The sequence below is a fragment of the Kryptolebias marmoratus genome, linkage group LG16 (genome assembly GCF_001649575.2).
Source record: "Kryptolebias marmoratus isolate JLee-2015 linkage group LG16, ASM164957v2, whole genome shotgun sequence".
NCBI classification, from domain to species: domain Eukaryota; kingdom Metazoa; phylum Chordata; class Actinopteri; order Cyprinodontiformes; family Rivulidae; genus Kryptolebias; species Kryptolebias marmoratus.
The window spans coordinates 15,239,789-15,266,873 of NC_051445.1; the positions used below are offsets into that span (position 1 = coordinate 15,239,789).

The window sequence follows — 27,085 nt, forward strand, 5'->3', positions numbered from 1 at the left end:
TTTAATCTGCAAAAACTATTTATTGCTAATCTTGTTCCTAATCCAGAGAAGTTTGTTATTCTCTCTTTCAGGTTTGTTATTGTGCACAAATGATTATTTTAGCTATTTATTCAATTTTTCTCACTGAAGCAGTTATCAGAGAAATATAGAGAAATATTTCTGTAAAATTCATGAAATGCAGCATGTAACCTTAATGTAATCATACTTTGGAAGCCGGGTTAGTCCAGTGATCAGATTTCTGTTAAGGGACTTTTGCAACTTTATGCCCATTCTTTTTGATAAAGCAAAATCTTTGCATTAAAACATGAATTCCAAAAAGTGTGTGTTAATTTTTTAAAATAAAAAAGTTGAGACAGTTTTGTACAGCATGGTATGTTAAGGCTGTAATAAAGTGCTGCCAAGTGACACTTCCTTGTTGCCTGTGCAATACCCTCAAATGTAGAAAGACATTGCAGTGTAATTTGATATGTATTTGTCGAGGAAGAAGGGCCCATCTCCATACATGATGCACTGATTGGAGTTGGGGTTGTAGTAATCCCTCTAGTTCACCAGCAGAGTGAGCTAATCCTAAAATGATCACAGGGAGTGTCAGAGAGCTGTGGGCTCAGATCAGAGCCTGCCTTCTAACAGACCACATCTCACACGTGTCATCTTTACTCTTTCCTGAAAAAAAGCAAAAAAAACAAAAACAAAACAGGTTAGTAGCATGAGTATATTGGAATCAGATCACTCATAATGTTATAAGATTTTCTTCTGTGCTAAACGTGATAACTTTTATATCTGAAAGAAAGTTTTTGAGTTTTAAAACATACCAGTCGTCAGGATTTTGAATGTGTGTATGCAAGTATGGGGGGAGGGGTTGTTTTTAGGAAAAGTGGACTTTTTTATATGAATTTATGAAGGCCAGGGACAACGTCCCCGTGAATCGCCTGCATTTTAAGGGGTTTAGAAGGTTAAAAATTGTAATTCTGATTAGTTATTAATGGACTCTTAAGTTAGAGGGTGGCAGTGACTCAGGGGATAAGGGTTCGTCCTGTAACAGGAGGGTTGCTGGCTCGAGCCCCTGCTCTGTCAGTCTCAGCCGTTGTGTCCTTGGGCAAGACACTTCACCTTTTTTTGACATAGCATTCTTTTTTTCTGTTGTGGGGGAAAATGCAGTTTACCAAATATGGGAGAGGAAGGGTGACAGGAGTTATGTTCGTGTGGTAAAAGTGTTAAGTTGTTCTTGCCAAGAACTTCTCAGAACAGTGGGGTTGTGAGTGATGAGAAAAAACAAGAAAACAATGTGTTTGTTCTGGGTGGAGTGTGTTCGGTTTGGGGTGAGCTGACCTAGCTTTTTAGGTTGGTTTCTTGTAAGTGTCGTTGGAAGTTATGGGTAGTTTAGTATCAAAATGTTAATATATCAGACACAACCCGGATACTAATCTGACTACCTAGAACTTTTACTTATTACTGCACTACAGTCATACAGCTGTTGTTGACATAGTGTTCTTATTTTTTCTGTCCAAACAAATGCAATTTTGAACACTTTAAATTTTTAGAAACCTGACACTTGACACTTCTAAGATCAATGACACATTAGGTTCTAGCTCTAAACTAATCAACAAATTCATACACTACTTTAAAGATCTATTATCACACAAGTTTTTCCAAACAGATCTAATTTTGCAAACCTTTTATTTACAACACAGAGGTAGCCTATATAGTTAAACATTATAACTCTTCTAGTCTCATATCTCTGGAGAAAGAAGCTCAGCCCAGCGCCATCCTCCAGCTGTAGTTCCCATGCCCGACCACTAGAGGGTGGTAAAACCACGCAGACACCAGACTCTCCAGCATGTAAACAGTTAAATCCAAACTGGCGACTACACGGACTTTAGTTTGGGCCGACAGTGAAGTTTGGTTGCAGCTGCATGTTGAAAAGGGTGAGTAACATGAACAGCTCTCTTGTTAAGAGTATGTTGGAGTTGCATAGCTCTCCTCGTGTGGGTGGATAATAAGCGCTGAATGCAGATCTCCCTTTAGGCAGCTGTTGCCGCTTTTATTAATAAACTTAACACCTGTTTCGTGCCAAAAAGTGATCGGGCGCGCCCTCATCCTGTTTGAGCGTCTCTCTCTCAATGCTTTAGTCCTCAGAGTGAAACAATATTAACACTAAAACACTTATGAATGTATGCCCAAGATTATAACAAAGGTTTGTCTCGTTTTCTCCCCCCACCATAAAACAAACAAACAAACAAACAAACAAACAAACACACAACAACGTCAGGATGTTCTCTCTGTGTTTGTAATTTGTCATAAATATCTGTAATGACAATGAAATATAGTTTCTGTCATAAAATGACTTTATTTCACTCAGAGAGTTTATATTTTACAGATTTCAGCTCATGTAGTCGTTTACACACTGAAAGAAATACATAGAATAGCCAATTTTTTTTTTCTGCTAAAAATTGATGACGGCTCATTTTCTGACAGTGAAATACAATTTAGGCCCTAAAATGACTTTATTTTACTCAGAGGGATCATATTTTATAAATTTCAGCTCATGTAGTCATTCACACACTTGAAAGAAATGCATGTAAATATCAAAAAATAGTTTTTTTTCTCCATTAATATTGATTATAGCTCATTTCCGTTGTTTTTCCGTAATAAATTACACTAATAACACTTAACACCACTACTTGCTCTTAGCTCACTGGGTTATAAACAAGATATATATATATATATATATATGTATATATATATATTGGCTGATTTTGTCATTATATCAGCAACCATTTGCTCGGCTTATTCCAAGATTACCTTTACTTTGTTGACAGTTTCTTTCACAAAGTGGTGTCTGATATTAATATGTTTGCACCTTTACCTTTTTACTGGATTTTAGCAAAACCTATAGCATCTTGGTTGTCTTCATACATTCTTGTTTGTACATGTTGATATTTGACTAAACCTTTGAGTAACTGCTCTGAGTAAATACATCCCTGCATGGCTGATGCTGAGACGTATTCAGCTTCACATGTAGATAACACAACAGTTGGTTTTCTTGTTTTCTGTGAAATCAAAGAACCGTTTTCACTTAGACTAACAGAATACCTGTCGTACTGCGTTTGTCTGACATGTCTGATGCCCTGTCAGCATCATTGTACTCCTTCAGTCCTAGTCTCTTCATCCTATTCTATTGAAGCATAATTTTTGTTCTGATGTACCTTTAAGGTGTCCGAACACCTGTTTGACTGTGTTCCAGGGTTCTTGAGTAGGTTCAGAAAAGTGTTGAGATCATTTTTCTAACCACAAAGCTCAAGTTTGGTCCGGTGCAAGTAGATAAGTAAATTAAACTGCTTCTCTGTGTTTTCTTGTTTCCTTCATCCTTTTTGCAGGTTTTGTTGTCAGGCAGGACATGATGCAGCTTTCATGTGATGGTTGCTGTAAGTTTGGTCTGTGAGGCTGTACCAGCATCATTTTCTACTACCTACCACCTGCTGAGCTTATTTCTTATATATATATGATTGATAAATGACACCCCCCATTTTGTTGTAGTATATCAGGTTAATATTTACTGTGAAATGTAACGGCAGCTATTCTTTATTTTTTTTGCTGGCTATTCTGTCAAATAAATGCACTTTTTGAAGAACCCTGCATAAATTTGAATAATTATTTATAATTACTTTTGAATTTTGAGTCCTAATCAAGTCCAGATATGTAATTAAAAGTTTAGGAGTTGGACTTGACTCGAGACTTGCACGTTTTGACTTTAGACTCGATTGGAACTTGCACGCGTTTGAGTCAGGACTTGACTCGAGACTTGAGTGGAAAGACTTGAGACCTACTTGCGACTCTTGGTTCCACCTCTGACATACCCACTTAGTTTTCTTTACTGGTTCTTTTGCTACTCTGCTACTCTGTGCACTTCAGCTTCAACTTCTCTATCTAAAGTTCAGAGGTTGAAAATAGATGCAACCATGTTTGAAATAGGAATGCAATGATTACCAGATAGTTGGGTGTTTGATCCAAAATTAATACAGAAAATATCAGTCGCTACACAGCCTTGAAGCGTGTAATTATGTAAGTAAATACTGACTTAACTTTTTTCTTCTACTGACTTAAATTCTGCTAAATTTGGGCCCTTTTCAAAATGTGAAATGGACAACATGCCTTTTTGAACAGCATTTTGTTGCACCAAAATACTTGGCCCCTCATTTTGAACAGAAACAGAAACCAGATGATTCCATAAACAAAAGAAGATTTGCTCAATTAATTCTGCTAAAAAGCCAAAAGGGATTTTTCTCTCTTTATGTTCCTGAACACTTACAGGAATGAAACCTTACCCTGCCATTTGGGAGAAACGGGTTCGGTAACTTCTTAAAAATACAGCACACTTGAAAATAAAAAATCCATCTTTGAAAAACGACAAAACCACTTTCCATTTGTTGATCAATAAAAGTCTGAATAAATAAAGTCTTAACTGTTAAAAAGTGAAACACATTCAGCATCATTGATTATGTTGATTAAAAACAACTTTATATTGAGTTTTCTTTGTGTCCAGTCTGGCATTTGCATAATAAACAAAACATTTAGGAATATGAAGACAGTGTAAATAACTGATAATATAGTATTACTGATGATATTCAGTTAAAGTACTGTCATGGTTTAATGTAAGCCTTTGTCTTGGTTCTTTGGTAGTTCATGTTAAATCCTTGTATCCACCTCTTGATGTCATCAGCTGCCCTTTTTCTAGCTTTCCTGTTTCTTATTCTTAATAAATTCACCGCCAGCTGTCGAGGAGGTCCTGCTGGACAAAGGAAGGATGGATGGATGGATGGATGGATGGACGGATGGATGGATGGATGGATGGATGGATGGATGGATGGATGGATGGATGGACAGTGAACAGGTTTCAACAGAACATGCGTCCAAACAAACCTCTTTATGGACAAGATTATTGCAAATATTTCTGCCTTTTGTAGCAAAACCTTTCTTCGTGTTTAATCTACTGAGTTCATTTCAGGTTAGCTAAGAGGAACTATGGGAATGGCAAATACCTTGTGATTTTACACACTTCTCATTTGTCACCTTCAGGTTGTGTTTTCATTTGGTACAAGAAAAAAGAGAGAACAAAAAGTTTAGCGCAGATGTTATCAAAACCAGCTATAAATAAATGCATGTTGAAAAGTTTAGTGTGGATGTTGTGTGAATTTATCAGAGCAATACTTTTTTGTATAAATTCACATTATAATATAAGCCTTCTACTCCCAAATTATGGGACATTTTATTTAATAAACTTTATGCTTTCAAATCCTGAAAATAAATGTGTCATCATAGCTGTGGGACCCTTTTTCAGTTGTTGTGAGCATGTGTGAGTTTGTATGACCCTAAACACTGATAAGAATATCAGCGTGCCAAATATACTGTATGCTTACTAGCAGTACATGTTGTCTTTTTTGAATATGGACATTCAAAGACATGCTGTATATTTTGGAAAGACAAAATGACCTAATGGTAATTTGCCAGTTATTTATTTATTTTGTGGCTTTTAAACGGTGCTGGTTGATGTACCAGATTTACCAAAGTAAATAATATCAGTTTTTTATTGGAAATAAACAGTGCACAGCGCTAATGAAATCAGTTTTAAGTTGGTTAAAAAACAAACTAATTAAAAATGTCTTATAAGGCCAGTTCAATGTAAGCAGCACAGACTGTACCAGAAAAACACAAACCAATATGGGGCAAGACCGTTCCATGAAGGGACAAATATACTTTTAATGCAGCCCCCATTCTCTGAATCAGAGACAAACAGGCAAGGCAAATAAAATAGAATTTAGTACTCTAGGAGCTGAGACAGTTTTAATTATGTTTTACTTGAGCGTGGCTGCTTTGCTTAAGCAGCTGCTCCAAGTCTTTGGTTCTTCATCAAACAAATGCACCAAACAAAGGCTTTTCGCAGTTGCTTTTTGGTTTATTAGTGCAAGAAGAAAAGAAAAGGTAGAGTCCATACCCCTTTTATAGTGGCCTCTACAAAGGAGGCATCAGTTACTGGGAGGATTACTTTCTAAACTGGCCGGAGATCATTTACGAAGACATTTTAATTCCACTGCAGAGTTTTGTCTTTTACCTGTTTGCGGGTTTAGAAACTGCATTCAAGCTGAAAGTATTGCAAATTTTAAGTGACAAGGCTAACAGCTCCGTAAAAAATAATGACTCTTTTGCTAACACTGGAAGAAAGATCACAAATTGTGCAATATGGATTAGGTCTGGTTTAAACAAGTAAAAAGATCCATGGCTCCAACACACCACTCCACATGCTGATGCTTTTCCTTTCACCCCAGTTGTGTTGACCAGTAACAGCTCAGAAAATTTAATTTTAAAATCAATGCTTTGTAAATGAATTTTTTTCCTTAGGTTGAAGGAAGGACACGAGCTGCGTTTGGTTCTTTACCTAATCAGAAGATATTCTGTGTGTTGACCATACAGCACATCAGAGGTTCTTCTGGCACTTGCCAGGCCGTCACTGTAAATAAGAAACTGTCCTTAACTTCTTGCCTAGTAAAATAAAGGTTAAATTTAAAAAAAGACTTAGATCAAATGTACTGACGTAAGAGTCTCCTTCATTTAGCTGCTTTTTAATGATGGCTCCTTTTTGTCCCCTCAGACTGTCTTTAAGATGGAACTGAAGTGGCATATTTGCCCTTGGCCAGCTAAGTTCATTTGAAAGCCCAAGTAGAAGAGAAATGCAATAAAAATAGAAGTTCCTGAATCCTGTACAGGAAAAAACAGAACAAAAAAATCCCCACCAAAGATCAGTCAGACTTTCTAGTTAAATTGGATAAGTTTACTGCAAACCTTGTAGGATATTTTTTGAACTTTGCTGACAGATGTGAAAAACATTGCACAGTAATTTGAATTCATATATGTACATTTGAAGTTTCCAGCAAAGCCTCCTCCCTGCTCTCTGCATCATTAACTTTGGTGGTGCCGCCTCCACATCAGCTGTCGTATTTCATTAGAAGGATAAAAACTACATCTACCAGCTGCCAAACAAGATGCGCCAATAAGTGTCGTCAAGGTGGTTTTTGAGGAAACGCAAGTGCTCAGATCGACAAGACAGCCGCTTCATTAGGTAAGATTCTCAAAGTTTTTCTGTTCTCAATTATGGGGCAAGCAGCTTCGCAGCACTTAGTCTTCCCACATTTATTGTAAACCTTTTTTTTTTTTTTTTATAATTTGCGGGGTTTAAAAAAGAAAAAAAATGCAGGTTTAAAGTAAACAATGGTTAGTTTAATACAAGGTTTCATCTTGTTTACTCATCATGGTGGCATAAAATGGTTACCTCCCTACAAATCTCTCCTCAATAAACACAAATATGAGAACCACAACAAGTAGCATTAAATGTAACATATCTATTCTTGGCTGAATGCCTGCACTTAGTAAAGAAAAAAATTAATCAAAACCATTGGTTGACTTGGTTTACAACTAAAGATGTGTTTTTACTAAAGGTAATTTCAAGCCCAGTAACACTTTTCATTTAAGACCTCTGTTTTTTGCATTTTCCACTCAAAGCAGGTTGAACAAATTAATTTTTGAAGGGTAGAAAATTTCTGCTTCCCGCTGTTGTGTGAGCTTCAAGTCCAGGTGCAGGTACAGGATGGGGTTTAAATCTGTCTTATAAGTCTTAAAATAAATGGGTATTTGAAATTCATATCCAGATACTCTTTTTAATCTGCAAAAACTGTTTATTGCTAATTATGTTTCCAATCCAGAGAAATTTGTACTGATTGTTCCAGCTGTTTATTCAATTTTTCTCACTGAAGCAGTTATCAGAGAAATATATATCGTAATACTTTCTGTAAAATTCATGAAATGCAGCATGTAACCTTAATGTGACCATACTTTTGAAGCCGGGTTAGTCCAGAGATCAGATTTCTGTTCAGGGACTTGTGTAACTTCATGCCCATTTGTTTGGATAGCGCAGCATCTTTGCATTAAAACATAAATTCCAAAAAGTGAACGTTAATTTTTTAAAATAAAAGTCAGCAGGGGAAGCTTAATACTAAGGGTGTGGTCGTAGCTGAGAGTCATTCCCAGTACGTACTTTTTGCTAACTGATCTGAACTTTGTCATTAACTTGTAGAATCAACCTGCTTCAAGATGGCCGCCACAACTAATTGACATTAGCAAACGTCTATATCTCGGTAAATTTTAAAGATATTAGGCTAAAGAATTAAGAAAGAATTAGAAAAAAAATAACTAGTTGTCTATTTTTACAGCGACATTGAAAAGAAAGAAAGCTAGTTTACCAGAAAATAAAAGTATTTCAAAAGAACATATCAAATCTTTCTGTAAGATGCATAATACGACTGGTAGGTAGCTTTTTGATCAACCTCATTATGGAGGAAAAAAGTTTAATTCTGACCGGACTGACAGAGTTAACTGCTGGTCCAAGAGGGGCCAAGACAAAAATGTACTGCTGCTGTCTCTTTCAAAAGGTTTATAGTGTTTAATTCAAATGCAATTTATTAACCTTAACATTGTCATCACATTCATCTTAAACACTTACTTCAGCAGAAATATTAATATTCCTGTCAGGAGGGACTTAGAAAAATGGTGTTTGCACTAACACCATGAAACTTTTTAGACTGGAGTTGTTTTACATCCGTCCACTTTAGGCTTGGCCCCGTTCGAGCCGTTAGCTCGTCAGTCTGGTCAGAATTAAACTCTACTTTTCCAAACTGAGGTCATTGTTCATCCCCTTTCCAAAAAATCTATAAATTATAGGATGTACTAACTTCCTGGAGCTGTACAGTATAGGGCAAACATATTTAATGTAATCTTTCTTGTATGTTTGTAATTATAGATTAAATCAGATATTCTCTGCACTTAAACTTCAAGACATAATATTTAAAAGGATCAATACCCTTTTAACTAGTAAAACCTAAGACCTTCAGTCGTGAAGAATAAATGAAAATGATATATGTTTCTCTGAAAGAATGAAACTTTAGAGTAAAAATTGTTTTTGTTTGTAAAAAAATGTCCAGAATTTTTTGCAAGAGTACAATCGGTTTTTAAAACTGCATTGCAATTTATGGTACTTCTCCTTTTTATGTTCCTTGGCCAGATTCAAACATCCTACTGTGGTGTACACCAGCATCACCTCCAGAAGAATGGACAAAGCGACAAAGATGATATTATTCTCCCTGCTTTTGGCAGGTAAACAGTTATTTCTTCTTTTTCTGTGGTGTCTCAACATTCAAAGTTCATTCGTAAATTGATTCTTTTTTTCACTCACATTGTGTCCTCCTCAGATGTTTGCAGCCTTGTGTTTTGTGAGGAGTGGAAGGCCAAAGTTGTGAATAATCTTGAGGCCCTGGTTGACTCCTGTGTTGTGGTTCCCTGTTCATTCAGCCATCCCCGGGGAACTCTGCCTACATCCAGACTCAGAGGCATCTGGCATCATAAATCCAACAAAAACCAAATAATCTACCATAGTGATGACTCAAAGATCAAGGACAGCTTTAAGGAACGAACAAAGCTGTTGGGAGCTCTGGGTCAGAGCAACTGCACCTTAGAAATTATGCCAGTTAAAGATCATGACAACGGCCCGTTCTGTTTCCGGATCGAACTGGTTAAAACAGACAACAACGATCCCACCACTGACATGTTCTCCTTTGTTGAGGATTGTGTTGAGATCCCAATGCTTCGTATGTTACTACCCTCTAATGGCTTTGTAAATCTGCACGGTGTTTGTTTAATCCATATGCTCCATAAATGTCTGCCTTTTTCATTTGTAGATGAGCCTCCAAAACCTAAAATGGGACCGTTGAAGACAGCCATTATCGGAAAACCTTACACAGTCATGTGTTCAGTACACCACACCTGTCCCTCACACATGCCTGTACTGACGTGGAACAAGGGAGCCAAGGAGGATGTCATCCACATACATAAAGATTTGCATAATGGGAAATGGGAGATGGCGTCCGTCCTGATGTTCATTCCTCAGGAGGGTGATGATGACACAGAGCTGACCTGTACAGCAGTATTTCATGAAGGGCTGTCGTCTTTAACAAGTTTAAAACTCAACGTAAAAAGTACAGATTTTTTTTTTTTTTAACTTTAGAAGATGCAAACTATATTGTCTGTATGCTAATTTATTTCTAGTTGCGCAAGTTAACAAAAATTTGTTGTTAATTCTGTTTACAGACGTTCAAAACTATAATCACATCATCATTCCTATCGCAGTGACATTAGCTACAGCACTGCTCTTTGGAGGCCTCTTCGTTTTTATGATGAAAAAATACAAGTGAGTAAAAATAAAGTTCTGGCAAGATCTTTATGGAGGAAATAAGTTCAATTACCTTTAAAGTAAAATCAGTTTCTTACATATGTTCCCCCCCAAACATTTTTTATTTTTTTTTGTCTGCTCAAGGACACGCATTGAGGAGCTTCAAAACCAGGATGGCAGGTAAAAATGTGGAGACTTTGTTCACAATTTTTAAAAAATTCCCCTATTTCTTTTTATGTATTTCCCTTTTTTTGTTTGTTTTTTACATTTAGCATGTGGAACCGGATGTCCAGAATGTCTCGCAGGTGAGAAAACAATATTTATTGTCTACTGCCATGAAAGGCGGGAGCATTCATCTAATTCCTTCTGTCTGTATGTGTATGCATGGGTTTGTTTGTCTGTTAGCAAAATATTAAAAAAACCAACAAATAGATTTCTAATAAACTCTAAGGTCATTTTTGGATGTGCATGTATATCTGAGTAACTTTTGGAGTCATTCAGATGTTTTCTAATCAAAGTTAGAAAACACTAAACTAATTGTAACTCTATCAGTTTTGTACATATTGAGCTAAAATTTATCTTCAACACTTTGTACACTAACAGATCGGATCAGATTGTGAGTAACAGTATTTTTAAGATTTTACCTATACAACCTTTAGCTCAGTCATTTTTCAACATTAGACAGATGATTTTTGGCATTAATGACAGCGAGCAATATCCATTACTTCAAAGGCTGCTAGGCTGTTAATCTTAAGGCTTTTTTCTTGCATAATGTAGCTGGAAAACATACATAAATCAGACGAACATTAAACTTGTGTTTGTTTTGTTTTGTGAAATTTTCAGGTTTCGTTCTGGTGGGAGGACCACAGATGAAGGACCATCTCGATCTGAGCAAAGGTCAGCCATTTTAGGCTTCTGTACTTCTTTACATGCTAGTTGGAAAGTTAGTGACTAATATGGTAAGTTCTGTTCCATATTAGATCAGACGCTAAATAAATATTAAATAAAGCAAACTGCTGCTTTGGCAGTTCGTATTCATGTATCTAAGTATGCTGCCTTTTTTTGGCTTTGGATTATTTGCATGATTTCAGTTCTTCATTTTTTGGTTTCAGAAGGTCTATTTGGAGCAGATTTTCAAGGTATGGTATAAATTTCTTGTTAGTCACACTTTTCTGCGAACTTAAAAAAAATGCCTCTGAGTTGAGCTTTCATTGAATGTTTGCAGCTGTAAGAATAAAAGCACATTATAAAATATATGGTTCTCTTTGTGTAACAGGAGGCCTCCACGGGACAATAGGGACAAAGGTTATAGGTAAGACTGATACATAAAAAAAAATGCTAGTAGATTATATTTGCTTTTCCTGACTGTAGCTATATTATTTTAACCCACAGTCCCAATAATGCGGTGTCAAAATCCTGTGGTGAACAAAACGTCTCTAAGCCTCGTTTACCATCTCCAAAAAGGTAAATATTTACCAAGAAGGGTAACTGTAAAAAACCCTAACTGTATATAATAATCATCTGAAGCGTAAAATGTCTCCTTTCCATGTTTTTATGTTGTTGGAATTTAGCCAACCGAAATCCTACAATTACAATGAGGTATGTTTTATTTTACATTTAATTATTTGGTGGAAATAATTTCAGTGCACTGTTCCAGTCGACATCTATGATAACAAGCTTTATTTTCCACAGGATCTCGGTGACGATGACTACATGAACACAGCAGACCTCAACATCTACGGCAATGTGTGAAAAACTTAATGAGAGGGGTTTTTAATCAATGCAGATAACCAGTTTGTTATTCTCATAGTCATCATTTATCATCAGTTAACGTTTTATCTTGCTCTGTGCGGTCCCGTATGCTGGTGTAGATTCTCAGTCATCCAGGACATGGTAAATCCAACTTTCGGATTGATTCATATCTTTTTTTCTTTTTTTTCTAGAATACAATAAGTCAGCAATAGATAATCCACTATTTACAGTTTTTAAAAAAATCTGTCGTTCTCATAAACAACCTAATGTAGTCAGATAAAAATAAAAATAAGACCACTTTGGTTTGCTTAACTTGTCCCATTTAGTTCAAGACAAGTGAACCAGTTGGAGCTGATTTTGGTCATGAACCGTTCCATCCCTATTGCTTTGCAAAGAGTGACAAAATAAACCGTAAAGTAGCAGCTATTATGTACTTCACATTTATGCTTATAATGATTATTTGTCCTAATCATTTTTTATGCATAGATATTGACTGTTGTAATCCTGTATATGAATCTGTATTTGAATTGACATATTAATAAAATGTGCTGCTGGTAATGTTTGTATCTGTCCGTCTGGCAAATGTTGCATGAAAATAAATTATCATTTGAAAGAACATGTTTTAAAAAAACTTTTGAGCACTTTTTTTTGGTAATATAAAGGGAACTTAAGGCTCTGAAGGGTAAAACTGCTTTGGTATAAACAGCTTGATTTGGCTGTGATTGTTCAACACTTACTTGATTTATCAACTCAACTCTCTGTTTGTCATGCGTGTTGTACAAAGCACCACTGAAGTAAAGAAAAATGCAACCCAATTGACTACAAATAAAAAGTGGCATACTAGGGAATGACTGAGGTTAAAACACATTACAGATAAAATCAGTATATATAAATGAAAAAGATTAAATACAGATTATGTTGTAATAATAATATTTTTCATACCTATGAACTAAATCCAAGGGTAGAAATGCAAAATGTACAGTAAAGTTGTGCAGCAGCGTAAAACTAGCCATTCAAAGGTGTCCTGAATACATGATATCACGTTCATGAACCTTTTGACTTGTGGAAAACGACTCATTCCAGAGAAGAAATGTCAAAAGTTGGCAGTAGCTGATGTTTTCTAACTGAGTTAGTCTTAAAACATCATCAGCTATTCTTGACGTTTAAGACATACATGTACGTCTGAAACCCCTAATAGCTCTCTGAAAATTTATTGTGGTGCAAGAATTCTCAGTTCCTTTTTGTGAGCTTGTTCCACACAAATTACAACTGCAACAAGTGATATGAATACTTTCAAGCACAAAGTACAAGTATCAAAAAAAAAAAAAAAATCAACACATTTTTGTGTTCCTGCAGCACAAAATGTATACAGCTTGCCCTGTGTGACTATGAACCACTAAACTAACCGGCTCATCTGGGGTACTTATGGTACTGTCAATGGCTGGCCCATCCATCGCTTAACCATTATGAAAAATATTGACTGATTAGTTTCTCCATCATCTGTACCAATCAAATCCAACCACTGACATGGCTGATGAGAAGGTTCTCTGGGCCAGAGATGTTGAACGGTTTGATCAGATCTATCCATTAATGAAGCCCTTCTGTGCTAATTTAGAGTCGCTGACTGGATCTTTTTGTCTAAAAATGGATTTCTGATTTCTTTTTATTTTTTTAAATAATTATATTAAGAGGTGGAGGGAACTATGCAAGTGTATATTATTGTGCACATCAGACTGCCATATTGGACATGTCTACATGGATACTTATTATCTGTTTACATTTTAGTCAGCAGACCTTTTGAACAATTTAAAATATGAACCTCTGATTCATTCAGTTATTTATATTTGTCTTTTTTACATATGTAATGACACTGTGCTGTATTACAACTGTAATACGCTGTTTTTAAATAATGAAGTAAATTGGTAAACTCAAATTACAAGTGAAAAAAGTCTCTCAGCAGTGACATTTGTGCAGAACAAACTAAGACGTTTGCTGACACAAGAGCTTGAGCTGATGGCAATGAAACAGGGGTCAGACAAGTTGCAGAAACTGAAGTGAAATAGTAGAACATATTTAAACTTTAGTTCAGAAACAGTAAAATCTAACGTATGTTTGTGATTTTGGCTGATCTTAAACATGAACCCTCTGTGATGAGAACTGGTTCCACTGCAGCCCTGCATGAATCTAAATCCTGAAATTGTGTGAGAGTAAGCTACTTCTCAAGTATTTGGTGCTTATTTTTTCATATACTCTATTTTAAACTTACTAAATGCAACACTTCTGGCAGCAATGTGGCCTTCTCACATAGGTCATTTCTGTGAACTTTGTTGTTTACTTCTTCTAATAGTGAACCACAGGAAAAGAAGAACTGAAAATCTGACATCTCATTTATAAATAAAAAGTGTAGATCTTGTCAAAGTTAGCGCTAATAATAAACTTGTTACTTCTGTAGAAAAGCAAGTGGTGGGGTGGGAGCAGTAATGCATATCATTTTTTTTTAAGATTAAGAAAAGGTTAAAGAGCTAAATTAGCAAGCCGATGTAAATCACAGTTAAACTTATGTTTAGTGTTTTTAAATGAGTATGTTAAGCCTATGAAGAACTGATGTGATAGTAAAGGAAAAATCCAGAGAAAATAGTTGGTCTCTCTCCTTCTCTTAAACATAAACTCTTGTTATTTAAAAAAAATGCTCTTATTCTTAAAATTGGGTCTTATTTGACTGAATATGAATCAGGATGGTTTCTTTGCCTTAGATTGGCCGGTGCCAATTGCCAGGGGATGCATTGAAGACACATCAAACAGCATTACCAGCACTTGATGGAGTTTGATAGGGCCTGGCATGTGAGACATACAGATGTCAGAGCACTCATGCACATCGCAACAGTTTTGGTTGCCCTAAACAGATCACCTCAAGGGAGGATTTCTGTATTGTGGACTAACCATTGCAGAACCCGATGACATCTGCCCCTGCCATCCAGACATGACACCCAGTGTCATCCTGCACCGTGTCTCGATGACTAATATTAGCCAGTCTACAGGTTCACTTCCCCATTTAAAGGCTGCCATTACAACCAGAGCAGAGATGGCTGCATTTATAGTGTTGCCATAACCAGGAGGCATAAACTGATGAGTGGCACTGTATCATGTTTATTGATGTATCTTGGTTCTACATTACCACAGAAGACCATAGTGTGCAAATATGGCAGTGCAGAGGTGAAACGACCAATCCTGCCAATGTTCTGGAGAGAGACTATGTCATTACTGCTGGCATCACAATTTTGGGAGCCATGGGTTGAGGCACTTGTGTCCATTAATTGCTAATTAAAGTCCTCCTCTGACCAACCAGATCCTCCAATCTTTCCCTCATCAAACGTGTGGGATCAGCTTGGACATCAACTCCAATCCAGTGCCAGTCTGTCAGAAGCTGCAAGAAAGAACCCAATGGGTTTTTGAGGAAGTCCCACACCAAATCAGTGCTTGTATCCAAGCCTGTAGGTGTGTCACACACTACTAACATGTTGGTACTCCCAATTTGATCTTATATAGGCCTATTTTGAGGCAGACATCTTGACTTGAAAGAGTAAAGGAAGCACATTGTCATCATAACTTTAAACATATACAGTTTCATTTCTATTCATCTGGATACCTAATTTTAATTGTCAGAGAGTGAACATTTGCCTTATTTGTTCTTTCAAACTGACTTTTGTACAGGAAACCATCTTGTACCAGCAATGTTCCCAAAAAGGTTTTTAGATGACACCTACTGTATCTTAACCTTTCATTCTCAGCCATCCAGGATATGATGAATCCAAAAAACGGTTAAAAACAAAAACAACTGGACTTCTATTCTGTAGTTGAAGACATTTTGCTCCTCGTCTGAGGAGCTTTCTCAATTCAAAAAACAGAGAATGTGGAGTTTGAGCTTTTAAAGCTGAGATGTTCTGTAAGCTGGGTTCATATGTAGATTGTCCTCACTCCTCACAATAGAGGCTCAGGTCTTTGTTAGCCTGACTTACAGATGGGCCACTCTGGTCACATGAATGTGGGACTCGGTTGGAGTGAAACTGCCTGGGGATCAGGCCTAATGCTCCAATATATGTTTTAGAAAGCTGGAATCTGAGACCTCCTCCTCTGTTTAATGTTGAACAGTAAACAGAGAAGAAGGCCTCAGACTTGATTACACTACAAAAACAAGATATTTAATGTTCAAACGGATAAACTTTATTGTTCTTTTGCAAATATTCACTCATTTAGAATTTGATGCAACATTTTGCTTCATTTCGTCTCAGACAAGCTCGGGCTCAGAGAAGCCAGCAGCATTTCTAGGTGTTGTTGATTTATGGCTTTCCCTTTGCATGGTAGAGTTTTAACTTGCACTTGTAGATGTAGCGATAAACTGTGTTCACTGACAATGTGTTTCTGAAGTGTTCTTGAGCCCACGTGGTCATATCCGTTACAGAATGATGTCAGTTTTTAATGCAGGGCCACCTGAGGGGTCGAAGGTCACTGGCATTTAATGCTGGGTTTTGGCCTTGTCGTTTACTTGCAGAGATTTGTTGAGATCTCTAATTTTTTTGATGATATTATAGACTGTAGATGATGAAATCCCTAAATTCCTTCCATCTGTACATTGAGAAGTGTTGTTCTTAAACCATTGGACTATTTGCTCACAAAGTTGTTCACAAAGTGGTGAACCTTGCCACATCCTTGCTTGTGAACGACTGAGCTTTTCGGGGATGCTTCCTTTATACCCAATCATGCCACTCACTTGTTTCCAATGAACCTGCTCACCTGTGCTCCGAACAGGATTTTTTTTAGCATTCCTCAAGTTTCCAAATCCAAAAGTGACCCATCTTTTTTCGAACGTGTTGCAGGCACCAAATTCAAAATGAGCAAATATTTGCAAAGAAACAAAGTTTATCAATTTGAACATTAAATATCTTGTCTTTGTAGTGTATTCAGTTGAATATAGGTTGAAAGGATTTGCAAATCATCTTATTCTGTTTTTATTCATGTTTTGCACAATGCCTCAGCTTCATTGGAATTGGGGTTGTAGATACATAGATTTTTTTGGCCACCTCTTTTCTTCTACTGATAATAAAATAGCAGACTACATTGCCAACTTTTTAGAGGGTCTCCTAACTGTGTGAAAGTATATGCAAGGGCATGGTTGATAATTCGGCATTCATAATTCGGTACTTTTTTAGACTGGGTGTTATTGACATTTGGGTATATTTCCCCCTTGAGGTCACATATTCAAAAATATCACAGAAATGTGTCTTGCATGCAGACACTAGAGGGATCTACAACTTTTTTTCATACAGTGATAGGACATCATTTGTTGTGTTTTGAACTGGAGGCAGTGTTCACCATGTAGATATATTTATCATCTGATCTAGTCCTTTTTTTTATTTGTCTCTGGAGCATCATAGCATCTTTATAACTTCCTAAACAGCTCATACAGCTCCAGTCAGCAAGACACGAGCTTTATCAGGTAAGACTCTGCACTGTAAAAAAAAATCTTTTTTTTCATTAGCTATAACTGATTTTTTTCAAACCTTAACAATTTCAATTGCATTCATTGCCAAATCAATTAAGATAAAATGTGCAAATATACCATGCTAGCTTGTTTAAACTACACATCGTGCCTTTTATGCTGGTGGCTCATCCTGCACTTCACACAAGTTGAGGGGCTGTTCTGCAGGAGGCACTTTTTTGAACCCTTTTGTCAGATTTTTAATTTTTTTCCTTAATTGCATTAGAATCTACAATAAGTACTGTCTATAATAATGTGCTATTGAAGGACATGTTTCTGCACGCCTTTAGAATGCAAATTGGGTGTGTTTTCCTACAAACATGATCACTTTAAAACGCTAAAACAAAACGTCAACGTTTACACTCTGATCAAGATTCAGGACGTAAAGAAAATGGATGACTCAAAGGATTTTTGTATTTTAAAACTCATTTGCCTGTTTGACAACAATATTTTGTTTATTTAAAAAAGGGTATGTCAGATTGTTTTATTAATAATATTTTCTTTTTGTTAAATTTATCAGAAACACCAAAACTAAATAGAGATTTTCTGTATTTTCAAGCCTATTTTTTTATATTATAACATTTTTTTTACCCATATTACTCAATTTATTGACATTATCTGTAAAAACATCTTTCATTGTCAAATAAATCAAAATATGTAGTCATTTCTAAATTTTAAACTAAAAACTATCTTAAATAAGGTAATAGTTATTTTCCAAAACTTTAACACTGTTTCATGGCGCCATGCTGCTCAAAAAAAGATTTATTTTCCCTCTAAAATATTTAGTTTTAAAAGTTTCTAATAGGATTTATTTTTTCTTATTATTAATATTATATTATCTGTGTATTTTTTTTCAATGAAATAAAGGACCAAAACAGTTGTTCACTGTGTGTTTTAATATATTATTCACATTTTAGATTAATATCCTCTATCTTGATTTAAACATCACGCAGTAAGTTATACCATCAGCACCTAAGAAGAATGGACAAAGAGAGGAAGATGATCATATTCTGTCTGCTTTTAGCTGATAAAGTATTTGAACATTTTTCTATTTTCATTTTTTTGCCATTTCTTAGTAATTTTTAACTACTCCTTTTATGTCCTTCTCAGATGTTTGCAGCCTTGTGTTTTGTGAGGAGTGGAAGGCCAAAGTTGTGAATAATCTTGAGGCCCTGGTTGACTCCTGTGTTGTGGTTCCCTGTTCATTCAGCCATCCCCGGGGAACTCTGCCTACATCCAGACTCAGAGGCATCTGGCATCATAAATCCGACAGAAACCAAATAATCTACGACGAGGGTAACACAAAAATCAAGGACAGCTTTAAGGGTCGAACAAAGCTGTTGGGAGCTCTGGGTCAGAGCAACTGCACCTTAGAAATTATGCCAGTTAAAAATCATGACAACGGCCCGTTCTGTTTCCGGATCGAACTGGTTAAAGCAGACAACAACGATCCCACCACTGACATGTTCTCCTTTGTTGAGGATTGTGTTGAGTTGAAAATGCTTTGTATGTCACCATCTTTTCATGACTTCACAAATCAGTATCATTTGTTTGTTCAATAATTTTTTTCCCTGACTGACATCTTCCTTGTTAATAAATAGCTCCTCCTCCAAAACCTGTACTGCATCATCCAGAGACGGCCACTCAAGGAAAACCTTACACTGTCTTGTGTTCGGTCCGCCATACCTGCCCTTCACACAGGCCTACATTCACATGGAGTCTGGGGACCAAAGAGGAGATCATGGAGGTTCATCACGACATTAATTATGGAATCTGGGAGGTGGAGTCTATCCTGACGTTTGTTACCGAGGAAAAACACGACACCACTGATCTGACCTGCACAGCAACATTTAATGGAGGGCGGACATCATCTGCACGTGTAACACTCAATGTCAAAAGTGAGATTTTCTTTTCTTGTGTGCTAAACTTTGTGGAAGTCCTCAATTTTAAAATACTCAAACAGTATTTTCTAAGTTAAACATTATTCTTTGCTAAGAAAAAAACTTTCATTTGTTGACAGGTTCACCCAACCTTAATCACATCATCATTCCTGTCGCAGTGGCAACCAGTGTTGCTGTGATCTTTGGACTCCTCTGCATTGTCATGATGAAAAAGTACAAGTGAGTAATGCTAAAGTCTAGATATGGACTAATGGCGCAAATCAAAAACACCTTTGAAGAAAACAGTTTTCCTCAATCATGGCTGAGTTTTAACCCTAAGACTTAGACAATTGTTTACTTATTAATTGTTTGTTTTACTTTTTGTTGAAGAAAACGCATTGCAGAGCTTCAAAGTCAGGATGGCAGGTAAAATAATCGTAAAGCAGATTCAGTTCATTGTGTAATAAATCTTTTAATGTTTTTAAAATGTTCCATTTTATTTAGCATGTGGAACCGGCTGTCCAGGATGTCGCGCAGGTGAGAAAACAGCATCTGAATCTTTTTTTGTTTGTTTGTTCTGTTGTCACATCTAAATGAATCTATAAATAAAGCTGTGATATCTACAGGTTTCGTTCTAATGGCCCCCAAACATCAGGACACATGAGCTCATGAAGACCAGAGGATGGTTGTTCTCACTGCAGTTTTCTTTTAAGTGGAAAATGGTGGTTGCATTATTTTATATACTTTGTGCTTTTCATGTTCTGTAAAGGATTTGCATTTTTTTCTGTTAGTCTTTTTATGCAGTTAATAAACTTTTGCTTTGATATCTTATTGTTACTACAAGCTAAGCGATTACTGATTAATGTCAGTGCTTAAGTTTGAGAAACCAGCTGTAGTGGAAACTACAACAGAAAGGATACGGAGCACTTGGCAGGTGGTTTATTTCCATCTTGCGTCTGTTGAGATTCTCTTATTTTTAAACACAAAAGCTGCCAAGTACAACACACAGCCAGGAAACGTCTCAGGCGAGAAGCCGAGTGGGTGTAGTCCAACCCACAAACAGCTACAGGTTTTCTGAAAGTGTTTGTTTTAGCAGGTAATAAAAAATAATTTCAATAAATGATAGAATCACTTCTTTGCTTGTTGCATATTATTACATTGAATCTCAGTGACTCAACTGTGTACTGAACTATTTCAAGCTTAAAACCTGAACTTTATTGTATCATTTTTTATTTTTTTAGTGCTCATGTATGTTTAACAAATCAAATTGTTGTCTTTTTCTTCACAAACCAGAGACTCACAACTGCAGTCTATGATTCTGTTTCTCACTTCATTGTGACCACATTAAAGAATTTTTCAAATACGTTTTGTTTTTTGTCAATGGATTTACAGCCTGTTTAGCAAAGAACAATTTGTGAATTATGAGTTAAAGGAAAAAAAAATTACAATAAAACAAACACAGGGATCTTATTAGGGAGCTCCTAAGCAGGATTACACATAATAAGAATTATATGTATATGTGGCTGACCAGCTGCTGGCAGAGTGAGATGAAATGCTATAAACAGTGAACAATGTGAACTTAAAGTAACAATGTTACGCTGACTTCCATATGATCCATGATTTGTATGTATATACTTTTTTAATGTTACTTTAGTTCTACAAAAGGCCTCAAGTGGTTATTATTTATGCATCATATACATAGAGAACACAGAAGATGGAGCCGTGCCTGCATGTAGGAGCAACTTTGGGTTTCCGCATTTGAAGAGGTAAAGAATCAAACTCCCAGACTTTTAGTCTGTTTCCTTTCCACAATCATACATCTGTGGCAGGGAAACACAAACTTAGGGATGAAGAGTATAATTCAAGGTTGGACATGTGTGACTACTGCTTATTTCAACACATTTGTTGTTCAATCTGTTTAAATCAAAGAAAGAACAAAATGTCAAAGTAAAAGATGGACAAGAGGGCCCTCGTGACCCGAGAGACGTCGGCTCAACTAAATCTATTCATTAGGGAGGCCACTTTGTTTCCACAGTAACTGTTACTATATAAACTTTTTAAAACTCTGAAAATAAACAAATAAAAGCAGAATAAAAACCAACAGACAGGAACAAATGTCAAACAAGGAGTTTTCTTAAAATTGTGGGATTTCCTGCTCTGTCATCTCCTGACTGTAAACTCAGTCAGTTTACAGATACTGAGCTAAAGTTTGGTGGTAGTAGCTGAGACTCATTGACAACACACTCTGAGAACTCACTCATCACACAAGACATCAGAATATTGCATGAACGCTAGTGGGTGATTTGTATTCCTTGAAAGGAATGTAAAACCTTTTGTTGTTTGTGCATTAAACACAACTAATATTGACAATGAATCCTGTTAAATACCTGAGTGACAGAAAATGTTTTGATTTGTAATCCAACAAAGAAGATAACAATGACAACAGAAAAAGCAGTTAAATGAATATGTGATCTAGAATAGTAAACACCTTTTCATTTTTTTATGCTTATGATTTTAATACGTTTCAGTCACATAAAGCCAGCACTTTCTCTTAGTGAAACTGCATAATCTACATAAAACTTTAAATAATGGACAACAAACAGTACGCTGCTCACTAAAGACACATTCAACTGACCAACTAGATAGATAAATGCATTTTATTTACTACATCAGAACAATATCAGCAGGCAAAATTGTAGTCATTTAATAATATTAGTAATACTGATTATAATAAAACTGTGTCTGAGAAAGTATTCGTAATAGAAACTACAACATGAATGGGTTTGGGTACTTGCCAGGTGGGGGTTGTTTTTTAGCTCAGAAACCTCTTCAGGCGTAAAGCTGAGGTCAAACGCAGCTGAATGGATACGGTCCAACACACAAATAGCAGTTTACAGTAAATCTGCGTTTTTGTTGGTGTGAATACATTGTTCAACATTCTCTGCAGTTTAACGATTATGCCGTGTGCCGTTAGGAATAGATGAGCATTACTGGTGAGTGTGGGGAGGAAGAGGGGTTGTGAAAACCTAGAATTCATCTCCCTTTAAAGGTCACAAGATTTGCATATTCTACATTTAGAAAGAAAACAAAACCCCTCAGTGATTGGGAGCTTATCACTTAGAACAATAAACAGGTTTTGTAACTGCATCCTTCACATTTTGTGATGTTACAACTTTGACAAATTAGTCCACAGACAGACAGACAGACAGACAGACAGACAGACAGACAGACAGACAGACAGACAGACAGACAGACAGACAGACAGAAGAACACCTGCCAAGGGATCAGCACCTTCTGTAGGAACAATCTGAGTCAGTTGTGAAACAGATTAGATAAAACTTTACATTTTTACTTAAACAATGAAAGAGATGCAGCCTCTTTAAGTGGGTTCAGTATGAATCAGCAGACAGTTTTATGCTTCACTAAACTGCTAGTTCTGTTTCCATCTCTATCAAAAGGGTAAGATGTTCTCAGCAGAGTTAGGAGGTGAATGAACATTTACAATTTTGGTATCAGGGTATGTACCTGGTACTTACCAGGCTGTATCATGCATCAGTACCATATTTAAAATAGAAAAAAATCAAACAATTTAAATACTTAGATCTTACCAAACACAAATCAATCAAAATGAGTCTGCCTCATAAATGAACATAAGCTGCAAAAAATACATGTATATGGAAAGTCAGTCTCACTTCATTTGTGACCCCACTAAACAATTTATTTATTTGTTACTTTGTGCTCATAATCACTGGTTTTACATCTTGTTTCTTGATCAATTACAATCTAATTTGGAGTAATAAAAAGAACAGATTCAGGAGGTCCTACACAGAACAAAAACTTGCCACATTACTGTAACACATCCATGACACTTCATTTATATTTGTTTACAGGGAGGAGTTCCAACCATCCTTAATAGTAAGCTCTTTTACTGTCCTATGTTAAAGAGGGAACTTGCACCACCCACATTTTCTGGGAGGCTTGATAAAAAGATGTGCTTTCAAAAGATTTTGAAGAAATCTTAAAAGAAATCAACTTTGGAGGTAAGTCAGTGCTAGGATCCTTTCCATATTGAAAAAATATTACTTTTGGTGTAAAATCAGAAATATGGCCCAAAAACTTCATTTTCTGTCTTTCAGCTAAGATTTCAGGGATACTTTGTCGTTTTATGTAATATGGCAACAGACTGAGCTGAGCAGCTTAAGTGCTTTGTAATCAGATTTAAGAGTATTTTGACCATTTAAATATTTTTTGATGTACAAAAAAAGTTGGTTTTGGCAGACTTAGTTTTAGTTTTATAATAAAGAAATTGTAAATGATCTAAATGTTCTTTGTAGTACAGTATTCTTGCATTTTGCAACTTTTTGGCAATTTTTTTCTTTGGCCAACATGTTAAAAACTGTGATTGCTTATTGATAATTTACCCAAATGGGATATGTTTGTAGTTTTTGTAGTGGAAAGTTTTCAGTATCATTCGAGTTGTTACACAAATGTCTTTTGCAAGTAGGCTAGTCTCTAATATTATTTCTTTTTCTAAAAACAAAACAAAACAAAACAAAATGTTCTAGCTGAATGAACTCACAATAGCAGAAAATAATTCTGAAACAGCTTTTCAGATAATTTCTTATAAAAACCTGTCTAAACCTGAAACCTAAAAGGGGAAGTGTTGTTCCTTATTGTTTCTAAAGCTCCTCTTTAAGAGACCTTTTGTAACCTGACTGATGTTGAGTGTGATCACACCCCTCATAGAAGGCCTACTTATCTTCCCAGCTTGCCTTAAATATCATTATAAGTTAGAGAAGCAGCTCCTTCTTGTGGTGAGCTACTTCATTGTATTCAATGCAACTGAACGTCACATCTGTAGAAACAAGGACAAGCTGGCATCCCTTTATAGAAAATATGACAAGTGATAATTCACTATAAGAAGTGCCTGCATAATGCCAAGAAATGAGCAGAGTGTATAAACAGAATAAAAAGCAACTTGGGTTGCTAGGTAACGGAGATTGTGACGCAACAATACCGAGGTTTGTGAGACATTTTGTTTTGCAGAAACCAGAAAACATTTACTTCTTGTCAAAAAAATGCTGGGTGTTTTTTTTGTGTGTGCTTGGACTGTTTCTAGAAGCAGCAGAGACCCAAATTGAAGTACAAAAATATGTAAAAAGTGAATTTTGTATAATAGATCCCATTTAAACATTTATAAACATTACTGTTAAAATATACACATTTTTTAAATTATCATTTTATTTGATTATTTTATTTGTACATACAGCTTCAATCCATAATGTAAAAGATAATTTTATGTGTCTTTTAGATATCATACACCCTTCATTAATCCAGCAATGTCTCAATTCAGCCCCTTGCTCCTACGCTTCTTGATTCTGGGTATTGAACTTTTTTTTTCTTTGATGATTATTAAACATATAAATACTAACTGAGTTATATGATTTAATTTGAGCCATTTTTTTTCTCTTACAGGTTATGTTTTCTGGACATCTGAGGCTTGGCATGTATACTTGCCAAGCAATATTAGAGCCTTGGAGGGTTCCTGCGTCTATATCCCTTGCCATTTTGACTACTATAGATATCCACCTAAAAGACCAAGTCGTGTTGTTTGGTACCAGTGGGCAGACCATAGCTACCCTTTGGTTTGTGACGACTGGTACCCAAATGATGTCATAGACCAATACAGAGGAAGAACAAGCGTGCATACAAATGACAACAGATGCAGTCTATATATCAGCGAAGTAACCTGGTTCCACCACAGCCAGAAACTTTATCCTTGGGTAGATCCAGAGAATGTGGGGAGAAGCACCTACCGATTCTTTGATACAACTGTAAGGATTGAAGTCGTGGGTATGTTGCCAGTAACAACTTGTGCATCCAATATACTTATTATGCTGTTGTACTTTTTTTTCAGTTTTTCACATTTCCTTTTGTAGACCGCCCAGAGGATCCAGAAATTACAATCACTGGTGAAAGGAAGGTTGGAAAGACGGTAACAGTGAAATGCTCTGCTGATCACACATGTTACCGTAATTCCCCGACACTGAGTTTAAACATCCCACTGAAAGACAAGCATGAAACTGAAAACAGCCTTGGAGGTGGCGTATATAGAGTCATCCTAACAACAACTTTCACCATCAGGAAACAACATGAAACAATAGAGTGCACTGTCCAACACTATGGTGGTAAAAGAGCAAGAACTTCTACAGCCATAAATGCCCAATGTATGTAATTGTTATTAAGAATAAAGTAATGTTTTATGCTGTCTTTAAACTTTATTAACCATTTGTTCACTGTTTAAAACTTCAGGCTCCTCTTTAGCACTAAGCATCAGTCCTCCATCAACTGAATTTCTTGAAGGTGATGCAGCAACGGTAACCTGCACTGCCTTATATTCTTGCCCTCACTATGCACCAACTCTCACATGGAACTATGCTAGTATGCCAGCTTCCACATCAACATCCCAAGTTTCAGGACAGGCTCGATGGAAAACTGTTTCCACGTTGACCTTCACATCAGCAGCTAAAGACCATGGAAAACAACTAACATGTAGTGCCCAATACTCTGAAGGACGTACTGAAACAAGCATCCCCCTACGGGTAAAAAGTAAGTGCCAATAAAAGTTGACAATTTAAAGTATTTACTACCCTACTCACCACCATTTATCCCCATTTCTTCCACATTATTTACAAATCCTGAACATAGTGTATGTAGTAATGTGCAAAAGTTTTAAACCACCCTATTTTAGGCCTTTTGTTTTTGGTATTAAAAAAGGCTTTCTGAAGTACTTTTTGAAGGTTTTTGTTGGACCAGATCTTATATTTGACCATGACAGCATATAGTCAGTGTGTTTTTTATATATACTGTAAGGAAAGTTAACAGGTGGAGGAAAAAAGAAGATAAGCCAGGCTTGAAAAGATATTCTGCAACAGATGAACAGTATCTGAAAGTCATGTCTTTAAAAAATAGGAACAAAATCTGAAAGATGGATAATTCTTTAGTTGATTCTACTGTATGCCATGTTTTAAGCTCATAATTGTTTGGGAATTATTTTGTTAGTGCTAAAATACTATTATATATGTCAATCTGTCTCATCTGTGGTATTTTTTATGCCAAGAAATGAACAAATTCTGTCATAGCAACAGGCTGATTGTGTCAAAGAGCCTAAGCTTAAAATGTGTTCCTTGGTAAGTGTGGATATAACACTGGTTCATCTTTTGTGTTTAGGAGCCTTTTTTATGGATGAATGGTTCATAGCATAACTAAAACAACACTTTAAAAATGATCAAGTAATGGACAGAAAATGAGTGAAAAAGAAGACAAAAGTAAAGAAAACCTTTAAAGACCTTCAAAATGCCACTTTTAAACAGTATATCTTCTTAAAAAACAAAAAAACAACAAAAAACAGAAACAAAACAAAAGATCAACAAATGAGGAATGACTTGAGACTTTTGCACAGTTTTTAGACACTGTATACAGTTACTTGTGCTAAAATATGGTTAAATTATTCTTTTGTCACAAGAGGTTTTGGTTTACACGTATTACATTTGTAGTGGTCTCTTTTGACAGGATCTAAAAGCCTGTTGTCTCCTTACAATACCACATGTACTTTGGTTAGAAAACTTCATTAGGTTTAGGATT

At 36.0% G+C, this 27,085-nt stretch overlaps 3 protein-coding genes across 8 annotated transcripts; all 3 read left to right on the forward strand.

Moving 5' to 3' along the window:
* The first annotated feature begins 581 nt into the window (after window positions 1–581).
* On the forward strand, window positions 582–12,641 carry LOC108241934 (myelin-associated glycoprotein). 3 transcript variants are annotated; one of them, XM_017426433.3, is made up of 14 exons: window positions 582–697; window positions 6,920–7,114; window positions 9,110–9,201; window positions 9,297–9,692; window positions 9,783–10,079; window positions 10,192–10,291; window positions 10,418–10,453; window positions 10,546–10,578; window positions 11,117–11,170; window positions 11,386–11,412; window positions 11,550–11,585; window positions 11,666–11,737; window positions 11,845–11,872; window positions 11,966–12,641. In XM_017426433.3, exons 3-14 carry the CDS (start codon window positions 9,156–9,158, stop codon window positions 12,023–12,025), a joined length of 1,185 nt encoding a protein of 394 aa, XP_017281922.1. In that variant the 5' UTR covers window positions 582–697; window positions 6,920–7,114; window positions 9,110–9,155; the 3' UTR covers window positions 12,026–12,641. The 3 variants fall into 3 exon arrangements, with proteins under 3 accessions (XP_017281922.1, XP_037836364.1, XP_037836363.1); XM_037980436.1 differs by lacking the exon at window positions 582–697 and adding an exon at window positions 1,741–1,925; XM_037980435.1 differs by lacking the exon at window positions 582–697 and adding an exon at window positions 3,400–3,425.
* Window positions 12,642–18,431: 5,790 nt separating this feature from the next.
* LOC108241935 (sialic acid-binding Ig-like lectin 10) lies at window positions 18,432–21,373 on the forward strand. The gene is made up of 6 exons (XM_017426436.3): window positions 18,432–19,067; window positions 19,163–19,459; window positions 19,582–19,681; window positions 19,832–19,867; window positions 19,946–19,978; window positions 20,068–21,373. The coding sequence occupies exons 1-6, from the start codon at window positions 18,659–18,661 to the stop codon at window positions 20,111–20,113; spliced, it is 921 nt and encodes a 306-aa protein (XP_017281925.1). The 5' UTR covers window positions 18,432–18,658; the 3' UTR covers window positions 20,114–21,373.
* Window positions 21,374–24,756: 3,383 nt separating this feature from the next.
* LOC108241960 (sialoadhesin-like) lies at window positions 24,757–26,201 on the forward strand. 4 transcript variants are annotated; one of them, XM_037980441.1, is made up of 5 exons: window positions 24,757–24,823; window positions 24,917–25,294; window positions 25,381–25,436; window positions 25,586–25,668; window positions 25,754–26,201. In XM_037980441.1, exons 1-4 carry the CDS (start codon window positions 24,781–24,783, stop codon window positions 25,595–25,597), a joined length of 489 nt encoding a protein of 162 aa, XP_037836369.1. In that variant the 5' UTR covers window positions 24,757–24,780; the 3' UTR covers window positions 25,598–25,668; window positions 25,754–26,201. The 4 variants fall into 4 exon arrangements, with proteins under 4 accessions (XP_037836369.1, XP_017281956.2, XP_037836367.1 ...); XM_017426467.2 differs by having other exon boundaries at window positions 25,381–25,668; window positions 25,754–26,200; XM_037980439.1 differs by having other exon boundaries at window positions 24,917–25,275; window positions 25,359–25,668; window positions 25,754–26,200.
* Window positions 26,202–27,085: the final 884 nt, after the last annotated feature.

Excerpts from the sequence above, each read along its gene's own strand:
- LOC108241934 (XM_017426433.3), top strand. The coding sequence starts at position 9,156 with ATGGACAAAGCGACAAAGATGATATTATTCTCCCTGCTTTTGGCAG. Across the intron at positions 11,586-11,665 it reads AATAGGGACAAAGGTTATAG|TCCCAATAATGCGGTGTCAA; the intron begins GTAAGACTGATA and ends TTTAACCCACAG. Across the intron at positions 11,873-11,965 it reads AATCCTACAATTACAATGAG|GATCTCGGTGACGATGACTA; the intron begins GTATGTTTTATT and ends TATTTTCCACAG.
- LOC108241960 (XM_037980439.1), top strand. The coding sequence starts at position 24,781 with ATGTCTCAATTCAGCCCCTTGCTCCTACGCTTCTTGATTCTGG. Across the intron at positions 25,276-25,358 it reads ACCGATTCTTTGATACAACT|TTTTTCACATTTCCTTTTGT; the intron begins GTAAGGATTGAA and ends CTTTTTTTTCAG. Across the intron at positions 25,669-25,753 it reads TACAGCCATAAATGCCCAAT|GCTCCTCTTTAGCACTAAGC; the intron begins GTATGTAATTGT and ends TTAAAACTTCAG.
- LOC108241935 (XM_017426436.3), top strand. The coding sequence starts at position 18,659 with ATGTCCTTCTCAGATGTTTGCAGCCTTGTGTTTTGTGAGGAGTGGAAG. Across the intron at positions 19,068-19,162 it reads TGTTGAGTTGAAAATGCTTT|CTCCTCCTCCAAAACCTGTA; the intron begins GTATGTCACCAT and ends GTTAATAAATAG. Across the intron at positions 19,868-19,945 it reads CTTCAAAGTCAGGATGGCAG|CATGTGGAACCGGCTGTCCA; the intron begins GTAAAATAATCG and ends CATTTTATTTAG.